Source organism: Mus caroli, chromosome 1 (assembly GCF_900094665.2).
Source record: "Mus caroli chromosome 1, CAROLI_EIJ_v1.1, whole genome shotgun sequence".
Taxonomy (NCBI): domain Eukaryota; kingdom Metazoa; phylum Chordata; class Mammalia; order Rodentia; family Muridae; genus Mus; species Mus caroli.
This window is the reverse complement of record NC_034570.1, coordinates 83596303-83616511: the sequence shown is the minus strand read 5'-3', so window position 1 is coordinate 83616511 and position 20209 is coordinate 83596303. Positions and strand designations below refer to the sequence as shown.

Genomic DNA, 20209 nt, shown 5'->3' with positions numbered 1-20209 from the left:
AAATCTGCCTGCCTCTGCCTCCCGAGTGCTGGGATTAAAGGTGTGCGCCAGCACCGCCCAGCTCTATTATTTCTTCTTAAAGAAGAGTTTTCAGTGGGATGCTCTTTCAGTATCATCTGTTTGTATACTCTCTTGGTAGAAAGCAACTATTTGAAGTATTTTACTTTCATTCCAAACTTCAGTCAGAGAAGCGGGACTGGCTGCCATCTTACTGGGTAAGAGAAACTTTGGTTTCTGTGGACCTCCACAGCTTTCAGTGTGTTCTCTGCTACTCATTTCTCGATGATTCAGTCAGTGTCTCAGCATGGACCATGACTACACTGGCCTTAAATTTGCAATCCTACTGCCACCTGCTCCTGAGTGCTGAGATTATGGGCATGCCTGGCCCAAAATGTGCTCATAATAATTAACCACTTTCCTGTTTGTCAAATGACAAATATTTCCCTGGGGTATGGGCCAGACTAAAAGAGCCCAAGACATATTTCCTAAGGGAAGAATGAACATTTTCTTTGCCCAAAATAAAAGAAATACTACTTTACCTCACAAAAACCCAGCAGTGTGACCCTCCAGTTCACAATGATATTAGCACTACATCATGGCTTGCCTGGACAGCCTGGGTGTATGTACTGGTGAGCTGTAAGTTACCATTCCTGATTTTTCTCTCCAGTGACTGTCTAAGACAGGACCAGCCAGGAGCACACAGGCCACAGAAGCTGTCCACTCTTTCCCTACCTGTTTAATATAGTACTCCAAGTCCTAGCCAGAGCAATTAGACAATAAAAGGAAGTCAAAGGGATAGAAATTGAAAAGGAAGAGGTCAAAATATCACTATTTGCAGATGATATGATAGTATATATAAGTGACCCAAAAAATTCCACCAGAGAACTCTTAAACCTGATAAACAACTTCAACAAAGTTGTTGGATATAAAATTAACTCAAACAAATCAGTGGCCTTCCTCTACTCAAAGGATAAACAAGCTGAGAAAGAAATTAGGGAAACAACACCTTTCACAATTGTCACAAATAATGTAAAATACCTTGGTGTGACTCTAACTAAGGAAGTGAAAGATCTGTATGACAAGATCTTCAAGAAATCAAAGAAGATCTCAGAAGATGGAAAGATCTCCCATGCTCATGGATTGGCAGGATTAATAAAAATGACCATCTTGTCAAAAGCAATCTACGGATTCAATGCAATCCCCATCAAAATTCCAAATCAATTCTTTATAGAGTTAGAAAGAGCAATTTGCAAATTCATTTGGACTAACAAAAAACCCAGGATAGTGAAAACTATTCTCAACAATAAAAGAACCTCTGGTGGAATCACCATCCCTGACCTCAAGCTTTACTATAGAGCAATTGTGATAAAAACTGCATGGTACTGGTACAGTGACAGGCAGGTAGATCAGTGGAATAGAATTGAAGACCCAGAACTGAACCCACACACCTCTGGTCACTTGATCTTTGACAAAGGAACTAAAACCATCCAGTAGAAAAAAGACAGCATTTTCAACAAATAGTGCTGGCTCAACTGGTTAGCAGGTAGAAGAATGCAAATCAATCCATTGTTATCTCCTTGTACAAAGCTCAAGTCCAAGTGGATCAAGGACCTCCACATAAAACCAGATACACTGAAACTAATAGAAAAGAAAGTGGAGAAAAGCCTCAAGCACATGGGCACAGGGGAAAATTCCTGAACAGAACACCAATAGCTTATACTCTAAGATCAAGAATTGACAAATGGGACCTCATAAAATTGCAAAGCTTCTGTAAGGCAAAGGACACTGTCAATAGGACAAAACGGCAACCAACAGATTGGGAGAGGATCTTTAGCAACCCTGTATCTGATAGAGGGCTAATACCCAATATATACGAAGAACTCAAGACGGTAGACTCCAGAGAACCAAATTAAAATTAAATGGGGTACAGAGCTAAACAAAGAATTCTCAACTGAGGAATACTGAATGGCTGAGAAGCACCTAAAGAAATGTTCAACATCCTTAGTCATCAGGGAAATGCAAATCAAAACAACCCTGAGATTTCACCTCACACCAGTCAGAAGGGCTAAGATAAAAAACTCAGGTGTCAGCAGATGCTGGTGAGGATGTGGAGAAAGAGGGACACTCCTCCATTGCTGGCGGGATTGTAAGCTGGTACAACCACTCTGGAAATCAGTTTGGCAGTTCCTCAGAAAACTGGACATAGTATTACCTGAGGATCCAGCTATACCACTCCTAGGCATATATCCAGAAGATGCTCCAACATGTAATAAGGACACATGCTCCACAATGTTTATAGCAGCCATATTTATAATAGCCAGAAGTTGGAAAGAACCCAGATGTCCTTCAACAGAGGAATGGATATAGAAAATGTGGTACATTTACACAATGGAGTACTACTTAGCTATTAAAATGATGAACTCATTAAGTTCTTAGGCAAACGGATGGACCTAGAAAATATCATCCTGAGTGAGGTAACCCAATCACAAAAGAACACATATGGTATGCACTCACTGATAAGTGGATATTAGCCCAGAAGTTTGGAATACCCAAGATACAATTCACAGACCACATGAAGCTCAAGAAGAAGGCAGACCACAGTGTGGATACTTCAGTCCTTCTTAGAAGGGGGATCAAAATACCCATGGGAGGAGATACAGAGATGAAATTTGGAGCAGAAACTGAAGGAAAGGTCATTCAGGACTGTCCCACCTGGGGATCCATCCCATATACAGTCACCAAACCCAGATTCTATTGTGGAAACCAACAAGTGCTTGCTGACAGGAGCCTGATATAGCTGTCTCCTGAGAGGCTCTACCCGTGCCTGACAAATACAGAAACGGAGGCTCACAGGCATTCATGGGACTGAGCACAGGGTCCCCAATGGAGGAGCTAGAGAAAGGACACAAGGAGCTGAAGGGGTTTGCAGCCCTATAGGAGGAACTAAGATAAGAACCAACCAGTACCCCCAGAGCTCCCTGGGACTAAATCACCAACCAAAGAGCACACAAGGAGGGACTCAAGCCTTCAGCCGCATATGTAGCAGAGGATGGCCTTGTGGGACATCAATGGGAGGAGAGGCCCTTGGCCTTGTGAAGGCTCAATGTGCCAGTGTAGGGGAATGCCAGGACAGGGAAGCAGGAGTGGGTGGGTTAGTGAAAGGGGGGAAAGAGGGATGGGATAGGGGATTTTTGGAGGGGAAATGAGGAAAGGGGATAAAATTTGAAATGTAAATAAAGAAAATATCCAATAAAAAAAAGGGGGAAAAAAAAAGAAAAAAAAAGTTTCCATTCCTTTCCCCTTGGGTCTCCCATTTTATGATGAATTACACATTACCTTCCTCGCCACACTGATGACCACGGCCTGACCAAGGCTGGCCCTAAGTATAGCACCCACTCCTTCTGCTCAGACTCATTCCTCAAATGGGAGTTCAAAGAGCAAGTCAGCGGAGTGGGAAGGAGGGTGCCAGCCAGGGCTTCTGAGAGTTCCTGCTTACACAGAGGCTATCAAGATAGATTTCAGAGATGAGATTATGGACGAGAGCTTAGCTGGGTTGCTTGCTATGTAATCATGAGGCCCGAGGTTGATTGTGCTTCTACTTATATAGAAAGCCTGGGCATGTGGCACATCTGTAGTCCCAGCCCTGAGATCATCTTCGGATGACCAAAACCATATAAAAGCCAGGCAAGATAGTGTAGGTCTGTCATCCCAGATCTCCTACTGCAAAACAGAAGGTGGAGACCAGAGAGCTGCCTGAAAGTCTGCAGGTCAACTAGGCTGACACACCACATAGGAGCCAGAGACCCAGTCTCAAGAGGGAGGGTGAGGACTGACACTAGAGGTTGTCTTCTGACATCCACATACCAGCCCTAAAGCAGGTCTGCTGCGACAAGTGTCCTCTCACCCTGCCCCCACACATGCACATGTGGGTGGCTCCGGAAGACCCACACCCAAGGCCGAGCTCTGCCCTCCACATGCATGTTCTCCACAAGCACCCAGGTCTCCCTCTCCAAATTCTTACTTGGGACAATGTTTTTAGTAGGCCTGGAGAAACATCAACATCAGGTAGGCTCTGATTATCCAGCTCAGAATTTGCTCCTGAAAGGCTGAATAAATAAACATTCTTAGAGAACTTATCCATGCTCTCAGAAAGAAAAGAGAATTTACATATATGGCTTACGTAGTTTTTAAGAGCAGGGAAGTTCTACATTAGATAAACTATAATCACCTGCATGCTTCTTCTTTCATTAGCTGAAAACAAGGGAAAACCAGATTTAGTATATTTTCTGTCAGAATGAAGTAACAGTTTCATTCTAGAACACATACGTACCCTGGAAACAAAATCGGAGAAGGCAGATAAGAGTTTGGACTCCACCNACAGCGGAGGCAGCTCTTCCAGAGGTATGCCCTTGTGGACTTTTCCTTTCAAGTTTATGTATCTAAGTTTCAAGTCTTCCAGGACAGACAGCAGTGCTGCGCCTAACTCCTTCTTAGCAGAATCAGTTTGTAAATTCCTGTTCAAAGTTAAGTTCACAGAACTACATTACTCAGGCTCAAGTCACTCCCCTAACACTAACATGGAATCATACATTCAGTTCTGCTCTACCAGATCCTAGACTTTACCTGTTAAGTGAAGCACAGTAGATACATTTTCTAGGGTCAGTATCAGCAACCACAACACGTACGCCAGAAAGAATGTGGCAGAAGCCCACGAAGAAACCCCAACTAACTTTACCTTACTCAGGTAGTAAGCACATGCATTTTACTGGATTAATTACATAAACCACTATTCACTGTGACATTTGTATTTGTGATGGTTTGTATATGCTCGACCCAGGGAGTGTCACAATTAGAAAGTGTGGCCCTGTTGGAAGAGGAGTGTCACTATGGGTGTGGGCTTTAAGACCCTTATCCTAACTGCCTAGAAGCCAGTATTCTGCTAGCAGCCTGCTCCTCCTGCACCATGCCTACCTGGATGCTGCCATGTTCCCACCTTGATGATAATGTACTAAACTTGAACCTTTGAACCTGTAAGCCAGCCCCAATTAAAATGTCCTTTTAAGAGTTGCCTTGGTCATGGTGTCTGTTCACAGCAGTATAACCCTAACTAAGATAGTATTTTATTTTTGATTTTTGAAACAGATCTTAAAATGTAGCTCTGGCTGGCCTGTTATTCACTAGGTTAGCCTAAGCTAGCCCCCAACTTAGTCATACTCCTGCCTCTGCCTCTCAAGTGCTAGAATCATAACCACACTCAGCAAAATAAGTTTTTTAAACTTATTACTTTTAAGGAAGCTGTCTTTCAAAAGTTAAAATTTCTAGAATAAAGTCAGTGATAAATTTTAAGAAAATCTAGATTTAAAATTGATGAACACCTATTGAGTCCCGCTCTACTTTCCATTACAAGTTTGTAAATGTGGTGACAGTGTCGATGGCACATCTGGTAGCAAACATCCAGAAGGTGCATCTCTGCCTTCACGGCCCTCTCAGTGGTCTTCTCACAGCACTTGGATGGCACAGCCTTCTCTTCACAAAGCTGAAATGCCCTTTAAAGTAAAAGACAGTATGTTAGAGTCAACATTTTTACAGTAGTGACAACCTTCTTTCTAGAAACAGAATTTTAATTTCTTTTTTTTTTTTCTTTTAGTGTTTCAAGACAGAGCTTCTCTGTGTAGCCTTGACTGTCCTGGAACTTGGTCTGTAGACCAGGCTGGCCTTAAACTCAGAGATCTATCTGCCTCTACCTCCTCAGCACCAGGATCAAAGGCATGCATCACCACCACCCAGCTACATTTTAAATGTCTTACATTTCCCTGTCAAGTTTAATTCAATTCCTATTAAAAAGGGGACATGATAGGAACATGTTATCAGGATCAAAGCCTAACAGCTCCATATATTCTCAGAGCTGGAACCCACTTCTGCACTGTTACTTCTCTCATAAGCCGGGTCCATCCCCAGTGGGGACCTAGCTCATCCCAAGGTGATGGATCTGTTTTCAGTCTCAGTCCAGGTCTGGCCAACTTTTTATAGCCATAGGCATTTAAGGTCCAAACCATTGTTAGATGTGTTATTTAATAGAAAATGGACAGGACCTACATTTTTTGTAGTTATTGAGAGTCATTCATGTAAGCAAGTATTTTGCTCTATTACAAGCCCACGGCAGCCCAGTGAGAAGGCTCCGTGGGTGAAGATGCTTGTGGACCGGAGACCCACACCGTGGAGAGAGAATCAACTCTTCCCAGTTGTCCTCCAACCTCCACAGACACCTGCATTTCCACATAAAGAAATGCAATTTCAACTTTCTTTTCTTTTTAAAGTTCAAGTCACTAGAGTTTTTGAGTTATTAAGAGTTTTTGGAATTTCCCTCAACTAGCAGTTCCTATATCCCGCTGTTTTGGAAGAATAATTTTTAAATTTAATTTTACAGTTTTGAGATACAGACTAGTCATTAGAAAGACAAAGAGAAAAACAGGCCCATGGTTTCAGAGCATGGCAGTGTGGCTTTCTTTCCTTCCACTCTTGCTTTACGGCTCCAATTGTCTTTTGGATTACTAATAAATGCAAAATAAAACCAATGATGACGGTTTAAAAATACTTCACTGTGTAGCTAGTTATCTCTTCAAATGTATGGCATTTTCCTGAAGGTGCTAGCTTATATAATAATCTATGTTTAATTTATTCAAAAGAAAGAAGGGCAGTGCGTCCAGATGAGGCATGAGGGAGGGGTGGGAGAGAGGAACTGCAGCTCTTCCTGGTGAGTGCTGACATTCTGTGTTGCTCATATCTATATGCTAGAAAGAGTGGCCAAAACGTAAAATTTCTTAAAGCCCCTTTAATGCTACATGTTTAAATATGCCACACAGAAAATAAAGCAATCTTGAGCTTTTCTTTTCCATATACATGTGTGACCTACCTGTTAGGGTGTTTCTGTCTGTCTGTGGTATCAAATACTTTTCTTAACTCCAAGGAATTCTAGAAACAATATAAAATTACAAATATATAACAAAAAATGAACACTATACACGGAGTTCCAAGACGTGAAATCTTCAAAACAATTTTGTGGCAATGTCTGCCAGCAGAAGATAGAGCTGTAGCATCCATCATCCACCCCCTTGAGTTAGCATCTCTCCCTGAGTCCCCAATACATATTTGCACAACTTAAAATCTGTAGAGGAGATGAAAAGTTTGATACTATGGATTTTACCTCATTCAGGGAGTTCCCACTAGGCTTTAAGCAGCCAGTTGAGAGAGGCCTTCCTGAGTCACTCCCTGGGGGAGCTCTCTGTGCGTCTCTGCACTGCTGCCCACANGACCAGGCGGTGTTACAGGCCACACTTCGTTTGTCACTTTGCCACTCCTCAGGTTGACTCTGCCTCACCATCTTTGTGATGCTTGATGCAGACACTATGGAAGAGCTTGCGTTCGCTCTGCTGCTCACATGCAGTGTCTGCTGAACTGCAGCTACACATGCTGCTGCATCTGGCACTGACGNGAGACACACTTCTTTCATCAGAGAGCATGCCTTATTTGTGGCACTGCCTTGTACATGGTGTAGGCAGCTGCCCTCTACTTCTGCCTGATTATCTNTGACTGGAGAGAAAAGGCCTGGCTCAGGGAGGCTTTTGTATTGTGAAGAGCCACAGAGAGAAATGACCGAGTCATCCAGAACACAAGGCCCAGATGGCTGGTGAGCATCATTAGCCTTCAAGTGTGTCTCAAGGGCTTGGTCTTGGGGAAACATGGTAGCATTCTCAGGGCGCTGTAACGCTTTGTTCTGGAAAATTCTATTTCCATAAAGGTCTTTACTTGCAGTTGNTTGAGATTTCATTTCTTTAGTATTCACTTGAGTTTCAGGTACTTTCTGGTGGTTTAAGGGAGAGCTGCTTCTCTGTAAAATGTCATCAAATGCTTTATGAGATGTTAAATCAACCTCTTGTTCCTTACATTTTTCATATTTTGGCTCATGATATTCTTGTAACTTATCAGAACTTTGAGATGTAGAGACTTGGGGTGAACATTCTTGTGCAAAACCATTAAGTGACTCCAAAGAGGGGCTAGGACCACTCTCTGATTTACCACGATTATCTTTGAAATTGCCACCNCATTTAAAGTCATAGCTTGATGTTTTCAACTCACTAACATCTAGACTGGACCTGCTTACTGCCTTCGATAAGTATGNACTTATGCACTCCAGCTCTGCGCTGTGGTACTCCTGCTGCGAGTCTTCGTCCATGTCACTCTTCTGCACGTCTCCACAGTNAGCACCTGAAGCCTCGGCGCTCCTTCCCAATCCAATGCTATTATTATCTTGAGGTCCTAAAGTGTCAAAAATCATCTCTACTCTTTTGTGCACTTGGGGATGTAATTCTGAATATAAATGCAACATATTTTTATCCTTGAGTTTTGATTCTGAATAATGGATAAATAGGTCTCATTCAAAAAAGCATAGTTAATACTGTCTTCAAACTCGCTTGACTGGGAGAAAATATTCCCTCTGTTAGAATCTTGATTTTCTGAAAAGGATAGTTCTGATAAGTCTCTCTGGTCAACACTGCTGTTCTCTTTGTCACTAGCTCGATCTTCTGTTGCCAAGGAGTCCCCTTTACCATCAGGGAAGGTCAAAATAACTTCGTTGCAACCATTGGAAAAGAACATATTTTCTTTCTTAGGATTATAAAGTTTATCTGTTCAAAACAGTAAACCAGAGAGTATGTTAACAATACTGTGACACTGAACACTGGGAAAAACTAGACAGAGTCTGGTCCTAGCTTCTCCAAGTCTTGGACTACTTCTACATCCTCAACGACAAACACAAACATGGCTTGTAGCAACTAAACAAACTAAAACCCATTCCAAGCAAGCACACTACAGCCCTAGGCCCACTGTGATGATTGTTAAAGGTGGGCCATTAGAGATACTTAGGATTAGATGAGACCATGAGGGCAGGCCCTCAGGATAGGATTAATCCTCAAAAGGTAACAGAGCGCTTCACTTTTGCCGTTAAGTCCCACACCACAATAAGACACATTATTTACCAGTTAGAAAGGGATTCCTCAGGAGGCTCTGACCATCCTGGTATCTGAACCTCACACTTGCGGCCCTGGAACTATGAGAAAATAATCTGCTTAAGCCTCTAGCTGACGGTGTTTTGTTATAGCTGTCCAAGATGGCACACTAGAAAGCTTCCTCCTGAACTCTTGTCAGTGGTGAGAGAGCTTTTCTTTATAGGGCAGCCACTTTGCTTGTGGCTTTGCCTAATAAACTTTAAAATAAAGAATCATTTAATAAATTATGGGCTATCTACTGGTGTCAGTTGCATGCAGTGTGTAAATGAAGGCAAGAGGATTCTGGGCTATACTTGCAACTTACGGCTTTCCTAAGGCCATAAGCACACAAAAACTAACCACAGTTAAAAGAGAAGTACTGACCATTGTGCTAATGGGACAGGTGAGTCTGAGGAGAAAGGAGGGGCAGAGTTTGGGGAAAACTTCAGCTAGTGCAGCTGGCTGTGTGACTGCATCAGCCCTTGCAGGAATTTATAATCCAGCCTTCAAGGAGTAGAAGAGCTGTCTGAGTGGAGTATATGGAGCTGGCAAGGCCTTTTATAAGGTGCTAAGACATCTGGCTCTTATCCTAAAGGAAGGGAAAACCAGGGCAAACCCCTTCAAAGGGTAGTGACTGAGACTGAGTTGTAGAGACTTCTTGTGAGGAAGATGCATGGGAAGTGATGGCAGGTAGACCAAGAGCACAGAGGCTAGGGAGGGCACTGAATAACAGGCACTTTGTGTGCACACGTGACACAAAACTCTTAGAGGATAGTAACTGCTCTTGTTCCAATAAATTCTGGAATTTTCGATTTCACTTTACTAAAAAGCATACTTAGCTCACTTTATTTCATGACCCACTGACTGACCACTACCCGCTTAAAGTAAGATTCACTGGGCACTGCATCTGAACTGGAATATTTATCACTAAAGAGAGGGAGTGCCATGAAGAACAGGTACAAAGGAGGAAGTAGAAAGTAAGACAGGGGAGGGGAAGCAAGAGTACAGAGCAGGCAAAGGGAATCTGGAGTTAAGATAAAGAAAATCTACATGCACATGCCCAGCAAGCTGCAGTCAATACTAATTACACGTTGCATCGGGGACACAGGATTTGTTTTGCTTATGATATAAGTGAGTTAATGTATTCCTCATTTTAAACTTTTTGGTTTTTCTTGGGGGGGGGGGGGCTCGAGACAGGGTTTCTCTGTGTAGCCCTAGCTGTCCTGGAACTCATTCTGTAGACTAGGCTGGCCCCAAACTCAGAAATCTGCCTGCCTCTGCCTCTGCCTCTCAACTGCTGGGACTAAAGGCGTGCACCAACAATGCCTGGCCATTTAAAATTTTGTATACTATCATTATCATATTACAATTTTAAGATTAAACAAATTGGTCTTCCACAGACTTACAAGGTTTGTGTCTTTTGCCCTTCCCACTACATAATAAAAGCAATTTGCCCACAGCTACCAAACACTCATGAGGGAATTAGAATAGTTAAAACTGTTGCTGAGTTGTCCCAGCTTGCTGTTCCAGGCTTTAAAACAGCCACCCTGAAGGAAACCTTTGTTTACAAAATGCACCCTTCATCAACAGGTGTGCATCCTTACCATTTTGGAAGTGTCCTCCATTTTTGTGGTAATTTTTATCAGAATCTGTTTCTAACGCTGCCGTGGCTTGCATAGTTCAAAGATGTATGCTCTACGAAAGGTATAACATTGAGCTATTAGTATACTTGGCACGGAGTTATAAAACTTAGAAATAAGCAAAGCAGCAGTTACAACCAAAGGTTCTAGTATCATAGAGCCAATAAACAGTAAAACATTGAGTAGCCTTTATTTACTTTTTAATTTTTTTTGAACAAAGTCTAATATATCCCAAACCGGCCTCAAGTTCACGATGTGGCTAAGGATGACCTTGACTCTTTGACCCACTGTCTCCTAACTGTCAAGAACTGAAACAAGAGGTATATCTGACTTATAGGGGACTGTGCATTAAATCCAGGGCTTTGTAGAAACACTATTAACTAAGCTACATCTCTATCCATTTTGAATAACTGATTTAGAAGTATGAATTTATAGCTATATAAAAAATGTAAGTAAGACATAAGATATTCTTTCAAATTTCTACAGTACAATATAAGGTGAAGTATCTTAAGCCTTAAGTATCTGTAAGCCTGAGGATCTACATTCAGATCTCCAGCACCTACGAGCATCACAGTCACTTCAGACCGTACAAAGCTGCTTTATATGGTTTGCTGCAAGCGACAAAGCCAAAATTTAAAAAAAAAAAAAAGTGTCTTGTTTGATATTTTTAACTGGTTCTTCTTTTCTTTTCTTTCTTTCTTTCTTTCTTTTTTTTTTTTTTTCACCCAAAGCAGCAAAGCAGCATAGGTAGGATATTTATTGAGATATTTGTAGGCCTGCCTAAGGCTTTGGCCTACTGCAAACTTCATTTGCATATAATGAAGAAAAAAGAAAACAGGAAGAGATGGAGATGGGTCTAAAAAAACTAAAAAGTAGCTGGGCAGTGATAGCACTCCACACCTTTAATCATAGCACTTGGGAAACAGAGGCAAGCAGATCTCTGAGTTTTAGACTAATCTGGTCTACAGAGTTCCAGGACAGCCAGGGTTACAAAGAGAAACCACGTCTCAAAAATCAAGCCAAGCCAAACCAAACCAACAACAACAAACTCCAAACCAGCCAACTAACCACCCCCACCCCCACCCGCAAAAGGGCAAGTAGAATGGCTCAGCTACTAAGGTACCAGCCATGCAAACCTGACAGTCTGAGTTAGAGCCACAGAGCATTATACCACTAGCATAAAGGTGAGAGAACCAACTCCATCAAGTTGTCCTCTGCCCCTCACCGGTGCTGTAGTCTGTATGCACATCTATTGTCCTTCTTTGTCAGTTTATCTCTTACACACACACTCACACACACACACACAAGCAAAACTGATTCTAGAGATCTCACACTAATTGTATCTCTCCTTTCACAATCCTTTCTTTCAGAGAATACAGGAACTGGTAAAAATGTCAGTCCAAGCTGCCACTGCTCCTGACTATGAGCTGTCCACTTTGGAGCGAGAAGTATGGTCCACCATGGAGTGGCCTGAGTGACACAGGAGGTTGGGAAATGCTGTAGCTCTGGATCATTGAGATTTCATGGCCTTCATGGCCATGCTGCTGTTGCATTTTGGTGTACTGCAGGGTCTATGCTCACTGAAACCAGCAGGATTTCCTTGAGAAATACCTCAGAGACTCCTTTCATCAGTACCCGACAGAGCCACTGAATTCTCTATGGCTAATTTTCTCTCATGAGAAGCAAATATACTGGTGGCCCTGTGTTTTCTATAGACTAAAAGCTCACCTGTTTGTTACAAAACAAAGTTTCTCTTTAGTATATGTCTGCTTGTGATTTAGAAGGGCACTGGAGGACAAGTTCTTCCCGCACGGTGTATATCAATGTTGCTTAGCCTGTGGTGTGGCTGGCTGGGCTGCTAACAATGATATCGAGCCTGGAGACATGGTTGTCTTAGGGTTACTATAGCTGTGATGAAACACCATAACCAAAGCAACTCAGAGAGGAAAGAGTTTATGTGCCTTATATTTCCATATTGGTGCTCATCATGAAAGGCAGTCAGGACAGGAACTCAAATAGGGCAGGAATCTGGAAGCAGAGCTCATGTAGAAGCCAAGGAGGGATGCTACTTACTGGCTTGCTCAGCCTGCTTTCTCAAAGAACTCAGGACCACCTGCCCAGGGATGGCACCACCATGGGCTCGGTCCTCCCACATCAATACTAAGAAAATCACCTGCCTATAAGACCAATCACCTGCCTATAAGCCCGATCTTCTGGAGGCATTTTCTTGATTAAGGTTCCCTCCTCTCTAGCTGGGAGGTGGTGGTGCACAGCTTTAATCCTAGCACTTGGGAGGCAGAGGCAGGCAGATTTCTAGGTTCAAGGCCAGAGTGAGTTCCAGGACAGCCAGGGCTACACAGAGAAACCCTGTCTTGAAAAAACAAACAAACAAACAAAACAAAACAAAACAAAAAGGTTCCCTCCTCTCCAGTGACTCTAGCTTATGCCAAGTTGACATAAAACCAGCCAGAACAATGGCTGAGGGGCTGACAAATGGAACTTCAATTTTGACAAAGAAGAGCTGTGCTTAGATAAATGGGAGTCCAGTACAACTTCTGTCCCAGTGTGGTTGCTCTTGCAATACTCAGTCTTGCTCCCAACCTGAGACTTGAACTTGATACTTTAAAAAAATCATTTTAATTGAGAAATAGAAAACATCTTAAAAAGAAAAACACTAAGGATGTTGTTTTTTTTTTTTTTCTTCATGAGGAGAAAGCACTCAGCCACCCACAATAATGGTATTTATAGTAATACGGATCGGTTTCACAAGGAAGCCAATGAATCCCATTATATCAAATCCTATTGCTATGGCCATGGCTATCTTCTAGGGTTCTGTTCTATCAGGGCTGGTGCATCTTTTAACAAGTCAAATGGAGTCTTTTACAAACTGTCAACCTGGCTGAACAAACTGCACTACCTGATCCATGACTGTTTTATGGGATGGCGGCTTAAGAAGGCAGAGACACCAAGCACCGGAGTGGAATGAATACAGCAGAGCCCTAGACTTGGTACTTTCTATTGGCTATTAGCTAGAAATACTTTCTTGGAAAAAGATATGGTTTCCATGGAATCTAGAGTTTGGCTCTGATAACTCCTGGTTGCTCATGAGGGAGGACAAACAGCTGAGCAAGCTCTTGCTTCCTACCAAGTTGTCTTATTGACTGTGTGGCCACTATTGATCCAAAGAGGGAGGGGACCCACATCCCCACCTTTCCCAAGAGCATCTAGGAAAGACCTTGCAGTGAACCTATGTGGGTGACACCAGGTGGACGTTGGGAAGTGGTGTGCAGACCTTCAAGTGGCCACTGTGCAGGTGTCCTGGGAGCTGACTTTATTTATCTGTGCTGATGCTGTCAGCAGATACACTGTAGAACAGATGGTACCTGCACTGCCATTTTCACTGACTACAATGGACTTGGAATTCATAAAAGTCACAGGAATCCTCCAGCAGTAGTGTTAGGAATCTAGCAAACCACGTGCATCTGAACGTGTTTCTGCAACTACTTAGGAGGAGACAGACAATTTAGTGAGACTCTGGTTCAATATAAATATTTTAAAAAGGAGCTCAATATTATAGCACTTGCCTTGACTGTATTAGGCCCTAGGGTCAATCCCCAATTTGGCAAAAATACATACCTACAGCCCTGAAATTTCTAGCTAACCAGTCTTTCTAAAGTCTAAGCTCCATCTCAACTCAAAGATCTTTCTATTTAAAATTTCTATCTTGATTCATGGTCTGCAGCATGCTTCTAAGAAGGGAGTCTGGCCATCACAGGGGTTCAGACCTTTTCTTTCCTCAGAAACCACAGCTCTAAACTGTCCATTGTATTATATTATAAAGCATTATTTTCACACAATTTACCTAGTTTTTTTTTATGGCAAGGCAATAAGCCTAAATATGTTTATGTTCTTGGATGTGTAGTGAATGCCGTTAGTATCTATCTACACTCAGGAGGCAGAACCCGATGAATCTGAGGCCAGCCTGAATCTCAGAATGAATTCCAGGTCAGTCAGAGCAACATCCTAAGACCCTGTCTACCCAAAATAAACAACAAAAAACAAAACAATAAAAGATGCTACTTCCTTAAGATTTGGAAATGAAGCATCACATTCATCAAAGTCCCTGGGTGAAATAAATCACAATGGAAATCAGAAAACATTTTGAAATGTAGTATGTAGTATGCAGCTAAAATAGCACTTATTTACAGCTTTAGGGGTTGGGCGCTCTAAGTCAGTGGTAGACTGACCACTTGCCTAACACGTCTCATACAGCAAACCTGGGTTCAAGACCCAGCACACACCATCAATAGAAAATAGTATTGAATCCTTTCACTACAAAAGATTTACCAGAGATGCCTGAAGGTTCTGAAGAAACAAGAAAACAGGCATGTGCTGGAGAGATGGCCCAGTGGTTAGTCGCACTTATTGCTCTATGAGGGTGCAAGTGGGATTCCCAGCACCCAGAGTGGGTGACTCAGAACCAAAGTCCAGCTCAGGACTGATGGCCTCTTCTGTTCTCTGAGGGCAATCGTGCATGCAAACAAGACAAAAGTTGTTTCTTAAAAACAAATGGAATTGATACTCTTTATAAGACTTAGTCTGAGAAAACATAAACCATTAACCTATTGGCAATATTAAAGCGATAATAGAGGATTATAACATTTTCTCTAACAAATCTGACAACTCTTCAATGGTCTCTGAGCGCCTAAGGAAATTAAATCTCTATTTACAAACTTCCCCTCAAAGAAAATGACAGGTGTGGATTGTGCTGATGAATCCTTACAATCCAGAGATAAACCCAGGATGTAATCTTATGATGTGAGGAAAAAGGCAAGACTTACCGCATGGGTTTTTTTTTTTTTTCTTTTACCAGAACTAGCATAGTCATTTTTTTCTTTTTTAATCAGATACGTGTACTGATGTGTGTCTGCGTGTCTGTATGTGCACCATGTGTGTGCAGACGCCAGAGAACAACCTTTGACCTCAGTGACAACACAGTCACTGAGTGCCCACTTGTCTCTTTAGTCACTATCACAGTACTTGTGGCGAACCTGGTGACCTGACTCAGTGGCAGAGCCCTTGCCTAGCATGAAGGAGCCCCCTGGGTTCCATGCCCAGCATCTAACCAATAGGTGTGTCGATGCATAGGGTGACTTCCAGGCTAGCCCGAGGCTACCTAAGCCCCTGTCTTAAAACCAAGGAAACCGCTACAAGAGCGCGCAAGAGCAAATTACTACTGTGGTGGTGGGATTAAAAAAAATGCAACTGAGCGGGCGCTTTGCTGCAGGGCAGCACAGGTCAGAACAGGCTCCCACCGGCCCCTGCTGCCCAGGGTATGGGTGAGGCTAGGGTGTCTCGCCTCCATTCCGGGCTCACCGTAAGTGTCGTCTGTGTCCCTGCCGTCAAACCTCTCCTCCAGGTTGCTCTCTCCTCCTCCTCTACTTTCCAAAGAGTAGTGTCCTGGGGTTTAGCGGGTAACGGCTGCCGGAGGCCCACCCACCGCTCGAGGAGAGCTCCTATTGGCTTGTGCAACAGGCTGGCACCATGATTGGCCTGGTGGGGCTTAAATGCGCGGGAAGGAGCTGCGCGGGGCTTGGATTGGATGCGCTGGGAGTATCTTCTCGCGAGACTTAGAAGGCGCTTTGCGCGTGAGTTCCTGTGGTTTGTAGAGCTGTGTGTGTCCTAGACATGGAATCCCATGGCTTGCGCTTAGCTGCATCCTGCATCCTCTTTGCGGGGTGAGGGGGTCTAGACTGGGGCACTTATTTGCCTCTGGGACAAAATGTATGGGCGTACAACAAAATTCAGAAAGCCAGAGATTGTTTCAGTACAATCATTAAAAACAACAGAAAAAGACTCAAAATGAGAAAATTATCCAAACCAGTATCCTTTTTTTCTCCTCTCTTACGGCTCCATGGAGAACACTGTTTGTGATCCTGTTTTTATTTAGTTTGGTATCATGGATCTCTTAGTATTAATTTTGATTTTTATATGACTGCTTTTAATGCAGGCGGTGGTGGTGCACGCCTTTAATCCCAGCACTTGGGAGGCAGAGGCAGGCGGATTTCTGAGTTCGAGGCCAGCCTGGTCTACAAAGTGAGTTCCAGGACAGCCAGGGCTACACAGAGAAACCCTGTCTCGAAAACAAAACAAACAAACAAACAAAAAAACAAAACAAAACACAAAACAAAAGATTATTTGATTGCTGAGGTTTTACATTTTCATTATATACATATTTTTTAAAGCTTTTTATTTGTAATTACACCTATATGTGTGTTTCTTGGTGGGTAGGTACAAATTGAGTGCACTGTCTTTAGGGGCCAGAAAAGGGCATGGAATTCTCTGAAGTTGGAGTTCGTAGGAGGTTGTGAGCCCTGACCTTGGTCCTGGGATTCCAAATGGAGTTCTCTATGGGAACTGTAGGTACTCTTAACCACTGAGCCATCTCTCTAGCCCCTCCCACATACATCTTTTGTTTGTGTTCTCAGTACAGATACGGTAGATAATTTAAGCTTGCACAAAATTAGACGATCCAGGAGGACCAACACCTCAGTAATATCATTGGTGACTTTACTTGTCTGAACATAATTACCAAAGAGTAGTGGAGGCCCTCTCTTAAATAAGGACAAAATGGCTTAAACCTGGGTCTACCTTCAAACTGCTCCATCAGAGACAGAGGCCTCTTATTTGCGGATCATTTATTCTTTTACTAATAAATTGATTCACCAAACTCATTGACCTACCAGCAGCTGGGTGCTGTTCAGTGATGAATTGGAGACTGTGAATAAGTTTGTGGGCCTGCACAGTGTCACTTTGCAGTAACTCAATTGCTCATGCAAGTCTCCTCTTACCTATAGTGAATTTGTATTTAGTTTTTGAAATCACCATTTCATTCAGAGATGCTACCAAGATAATTAAGTCTGGCGTCTGTTCTACCAATTGGTTCAGATGAGGCTGGACACTATACCTTGCCTGGGCAGGTGTCTAGTTCGGGGCGGTGGATGCCCTGTAGCTGTGGAAGTGTATGGGGAGGAAGGCACCCTGAGGACACTGCAGACCATGTTCTATACCTGGCTACCCCCACTGACTGCTGTAGAGCACTTAGATATTTTGGAAATTTTTTTTTTCCTGGGCTGGCAGAAATATGTCAAATGCTCACTCTGTCCCCTTCTACCCAAAGAGACAACGCAGAACGTGTCAGCTTTCATGGGTCTGCGTTTTAGACCGTAGAAGACAGCGGATCATCTAGGTGAAGGGTCTCTGGGATCTGGGGAGATGGGCTGTCGTGGCCCTAGAGGGCAGGGCCCACACTGTGCATGGTCATGTTATATGTTACCAGGCAAACTATATAAACAGTGAGGGTGGCCAGCGCAGCTAGATCCTATCTCAAGATAAAACAGACCACAAACAAACAAACAAACAAAAAACAAACCCAAAGTGATGGCGCTCGGTTCCTTCTCATTGAGAACAAACACATCACTCCTCAGGGCAGGTTTGGCTTCCAGACTCTTTGTTTGTTCCTCCCTCCTCACCTCCTTCCCTCCCTCCTCACCTCCTTCCCTCTCTCCTTCCCTCCCTTCCTTCTTCCCTCCTTCTATTCCCTCTTCCAGATCTTTCTGGAAGAAGCAGCTCAGACGCCAAGCCTGGAGCGCCCAGGCTGGATCATCAGGGCCTTGAGCCAATGGTCTAACAGTAAGTGATGGGCACCAGCAAGTGTTTGAGTTTGGAAAAGAATCCCGGGGAATTTGGGATCCTGAACCAGAACTATCCAGCTATGCCACCCTCAGACTCCTGATACCACAGAAGCTGGGAGGGAAGCTATGGGTTAGATTAACTTGTTACTGAGCAATAACTAACTCACACTGGGAACTTAAGAAACTTCCTCACAGTCGTCCAAACAGAACAGACAAATTTAGTTACCTGAGTTCAGAATTAAATGTCTGGGAAAAAAATTTATATTTGGGGTGCAATACGGGAAAAAGAATGTAGGGACTCTACATACTAGACAAGTGCTTTCCTACGGAGCTACATCCCCAGCCTTCTGGGGTTTTGATTAATTTTGGTTTTGTTTTTTGTTTGTTTGTTTGGCTGGGTTTTCAAGACAGGATTTCTCTGTGTAGCCCTGGCTATCCTTGTTAGCTTGCTTTGTAGAGCAGGCTGGGCTAGAACTTGGAGATCTGCCTATCCTGCCTCCTCCTCTTCCTCTTCCTTCTTTTGTAATTTAATTTTATTTGTAACTCACTTTTTACACTCCATATTCCATTCCCCACCCCTCCATCCACCCTTCCACTGCTCCATATCCCACACCTCCCCCCCACCCCACCCTGGCTCCACGTGGATGACCCCACCCCCCCATGCCACATGACCTCTGAACTCCCTGGGGCCTCCAGTCTCTTGAGGGTTAGGTGTGTCATCTCTGAATGAACACAGACCCAGCAGTCCTCTACTGTATGTGTGTTGGGGGCCTCATATCAGCTGGTGTATGCTGTCTGTTTGGTGGTCCAGTGTTTGAAAGATCTCTTGGCGGGGGGGGGGGGTGTCCAGATTGAGACTGCTGGTCCTCCTACAGGGTTGCCCTTCTCCTCAGCTTCTTTCAGCCTTCCCTAATTCAACAACAGGGGTCAGCTGCTTCTGTCCATTGATTGAGTGCAAATATCTGCATCTGACTCTTTCAGCTTGTTGGGTCTTTTGGAGGGCAGTCATGATAGATCCCTTTTTGTTAGTGCTCCATAGCCTTAGTAATAGTGTCAGGCCTTGAGACCTCCCCTTGAGCTGGATCCCACTTTGGGCCTGTTACTGGACCTTCTTTTCCTCAGGCTCCTCTCCATTTCCATCCCTGTAATTCTTTCAGACAGGAACAATTGTGGGTCAGAGGTATAAGATACAATCCACAGAATTCAAAAGGCTCAACAAGCTGAAGTGCTCAAGTGAGGACACCTCAGTCTCACTTGGGAGAGAGAAGAAAGCAATCACAAATGGGGAGGAAGGGAGGGACTTGGAAGGGAAAGTGGATGGGGTGGAGGAGCAGTGTGTGTGGTGAACCTGATCTGGTAATGGGTGAGGGAAAAGGACTGAAGCCCTGAGGGCCAGCAGAAAGAACGTAAACAGGCAACCTCAGGAAATAGGTTGAGGGGACACACACACACACAATGCACCATACACCTGGGAGGTGAGAGACTCTCAGGACTCACAGGGAGGGCCCTTAGATGAAATGCTTGACAGTAGGGAGAAGGAAGGAAGGAGAAGGAAGGAGAAGGAAGTAGAGCCCACCTCCAGCAGGAAGACAGGACATCAAGTGAGGGATGGGGTTGCCATCCCACAATCACACCTCTGACCCATAATTGTTTCTATCTCTGCCTTCTAAGTGCTTGTATCAAAGGTGTGCACTACTACCATCTGCCTGATTAATTTTGTTTTTAAGGTGGGTTCTTTTTTTTCTTGCCTTGGCTCTCTTGGTCCTCCCTATGAGAGACAGCATCTACCTGTTACTGCTGCCCAAGTGTGGGGACTAATGGTGCCTCTTAG

At 43.6% G+C, this 20209-nt stretch overlaps 1 protein-coding gene and 1 pseudogene across 1 annotated transcript in view; both read right to left on the bottom strand.

Moving 5' to 3' along the window:
• Rbm44 (RNA binding motif protein 44) overlaps positions 1-16165 on the bottom strand; it is a 25788-nt gene extending 9623 nt beyond the window's left edge. Inside the window, 9 exon segments of the mRNA XM_021175001.1 lie at positions 4022-4106; positions 4229-4251; positions 4331-4514; positions 5376-5546; positions 6914-6972; positions 7205-8424; positions 8427-8684; positions 10649-10739; positions 16061-16165. Coding sequence (XP_021030660.1) covers positions 4022-4106; positions 4229-4251; positions 4331-4514; positions 5376-5546; positions 6914-6972; positions 7205-8424; positions 8427-8684; positions 10649-10721 — 2073 coding nt within the window. The 5' untranslated portion in view covers positions 10722-10739; positions 16061-16165.
• On the bottom strand, positions 13404-13610 carry LOC110303794 (annotated as a pseudogene).
• Positions 16166-20209: the final 4044 nt, after the last annotated feature.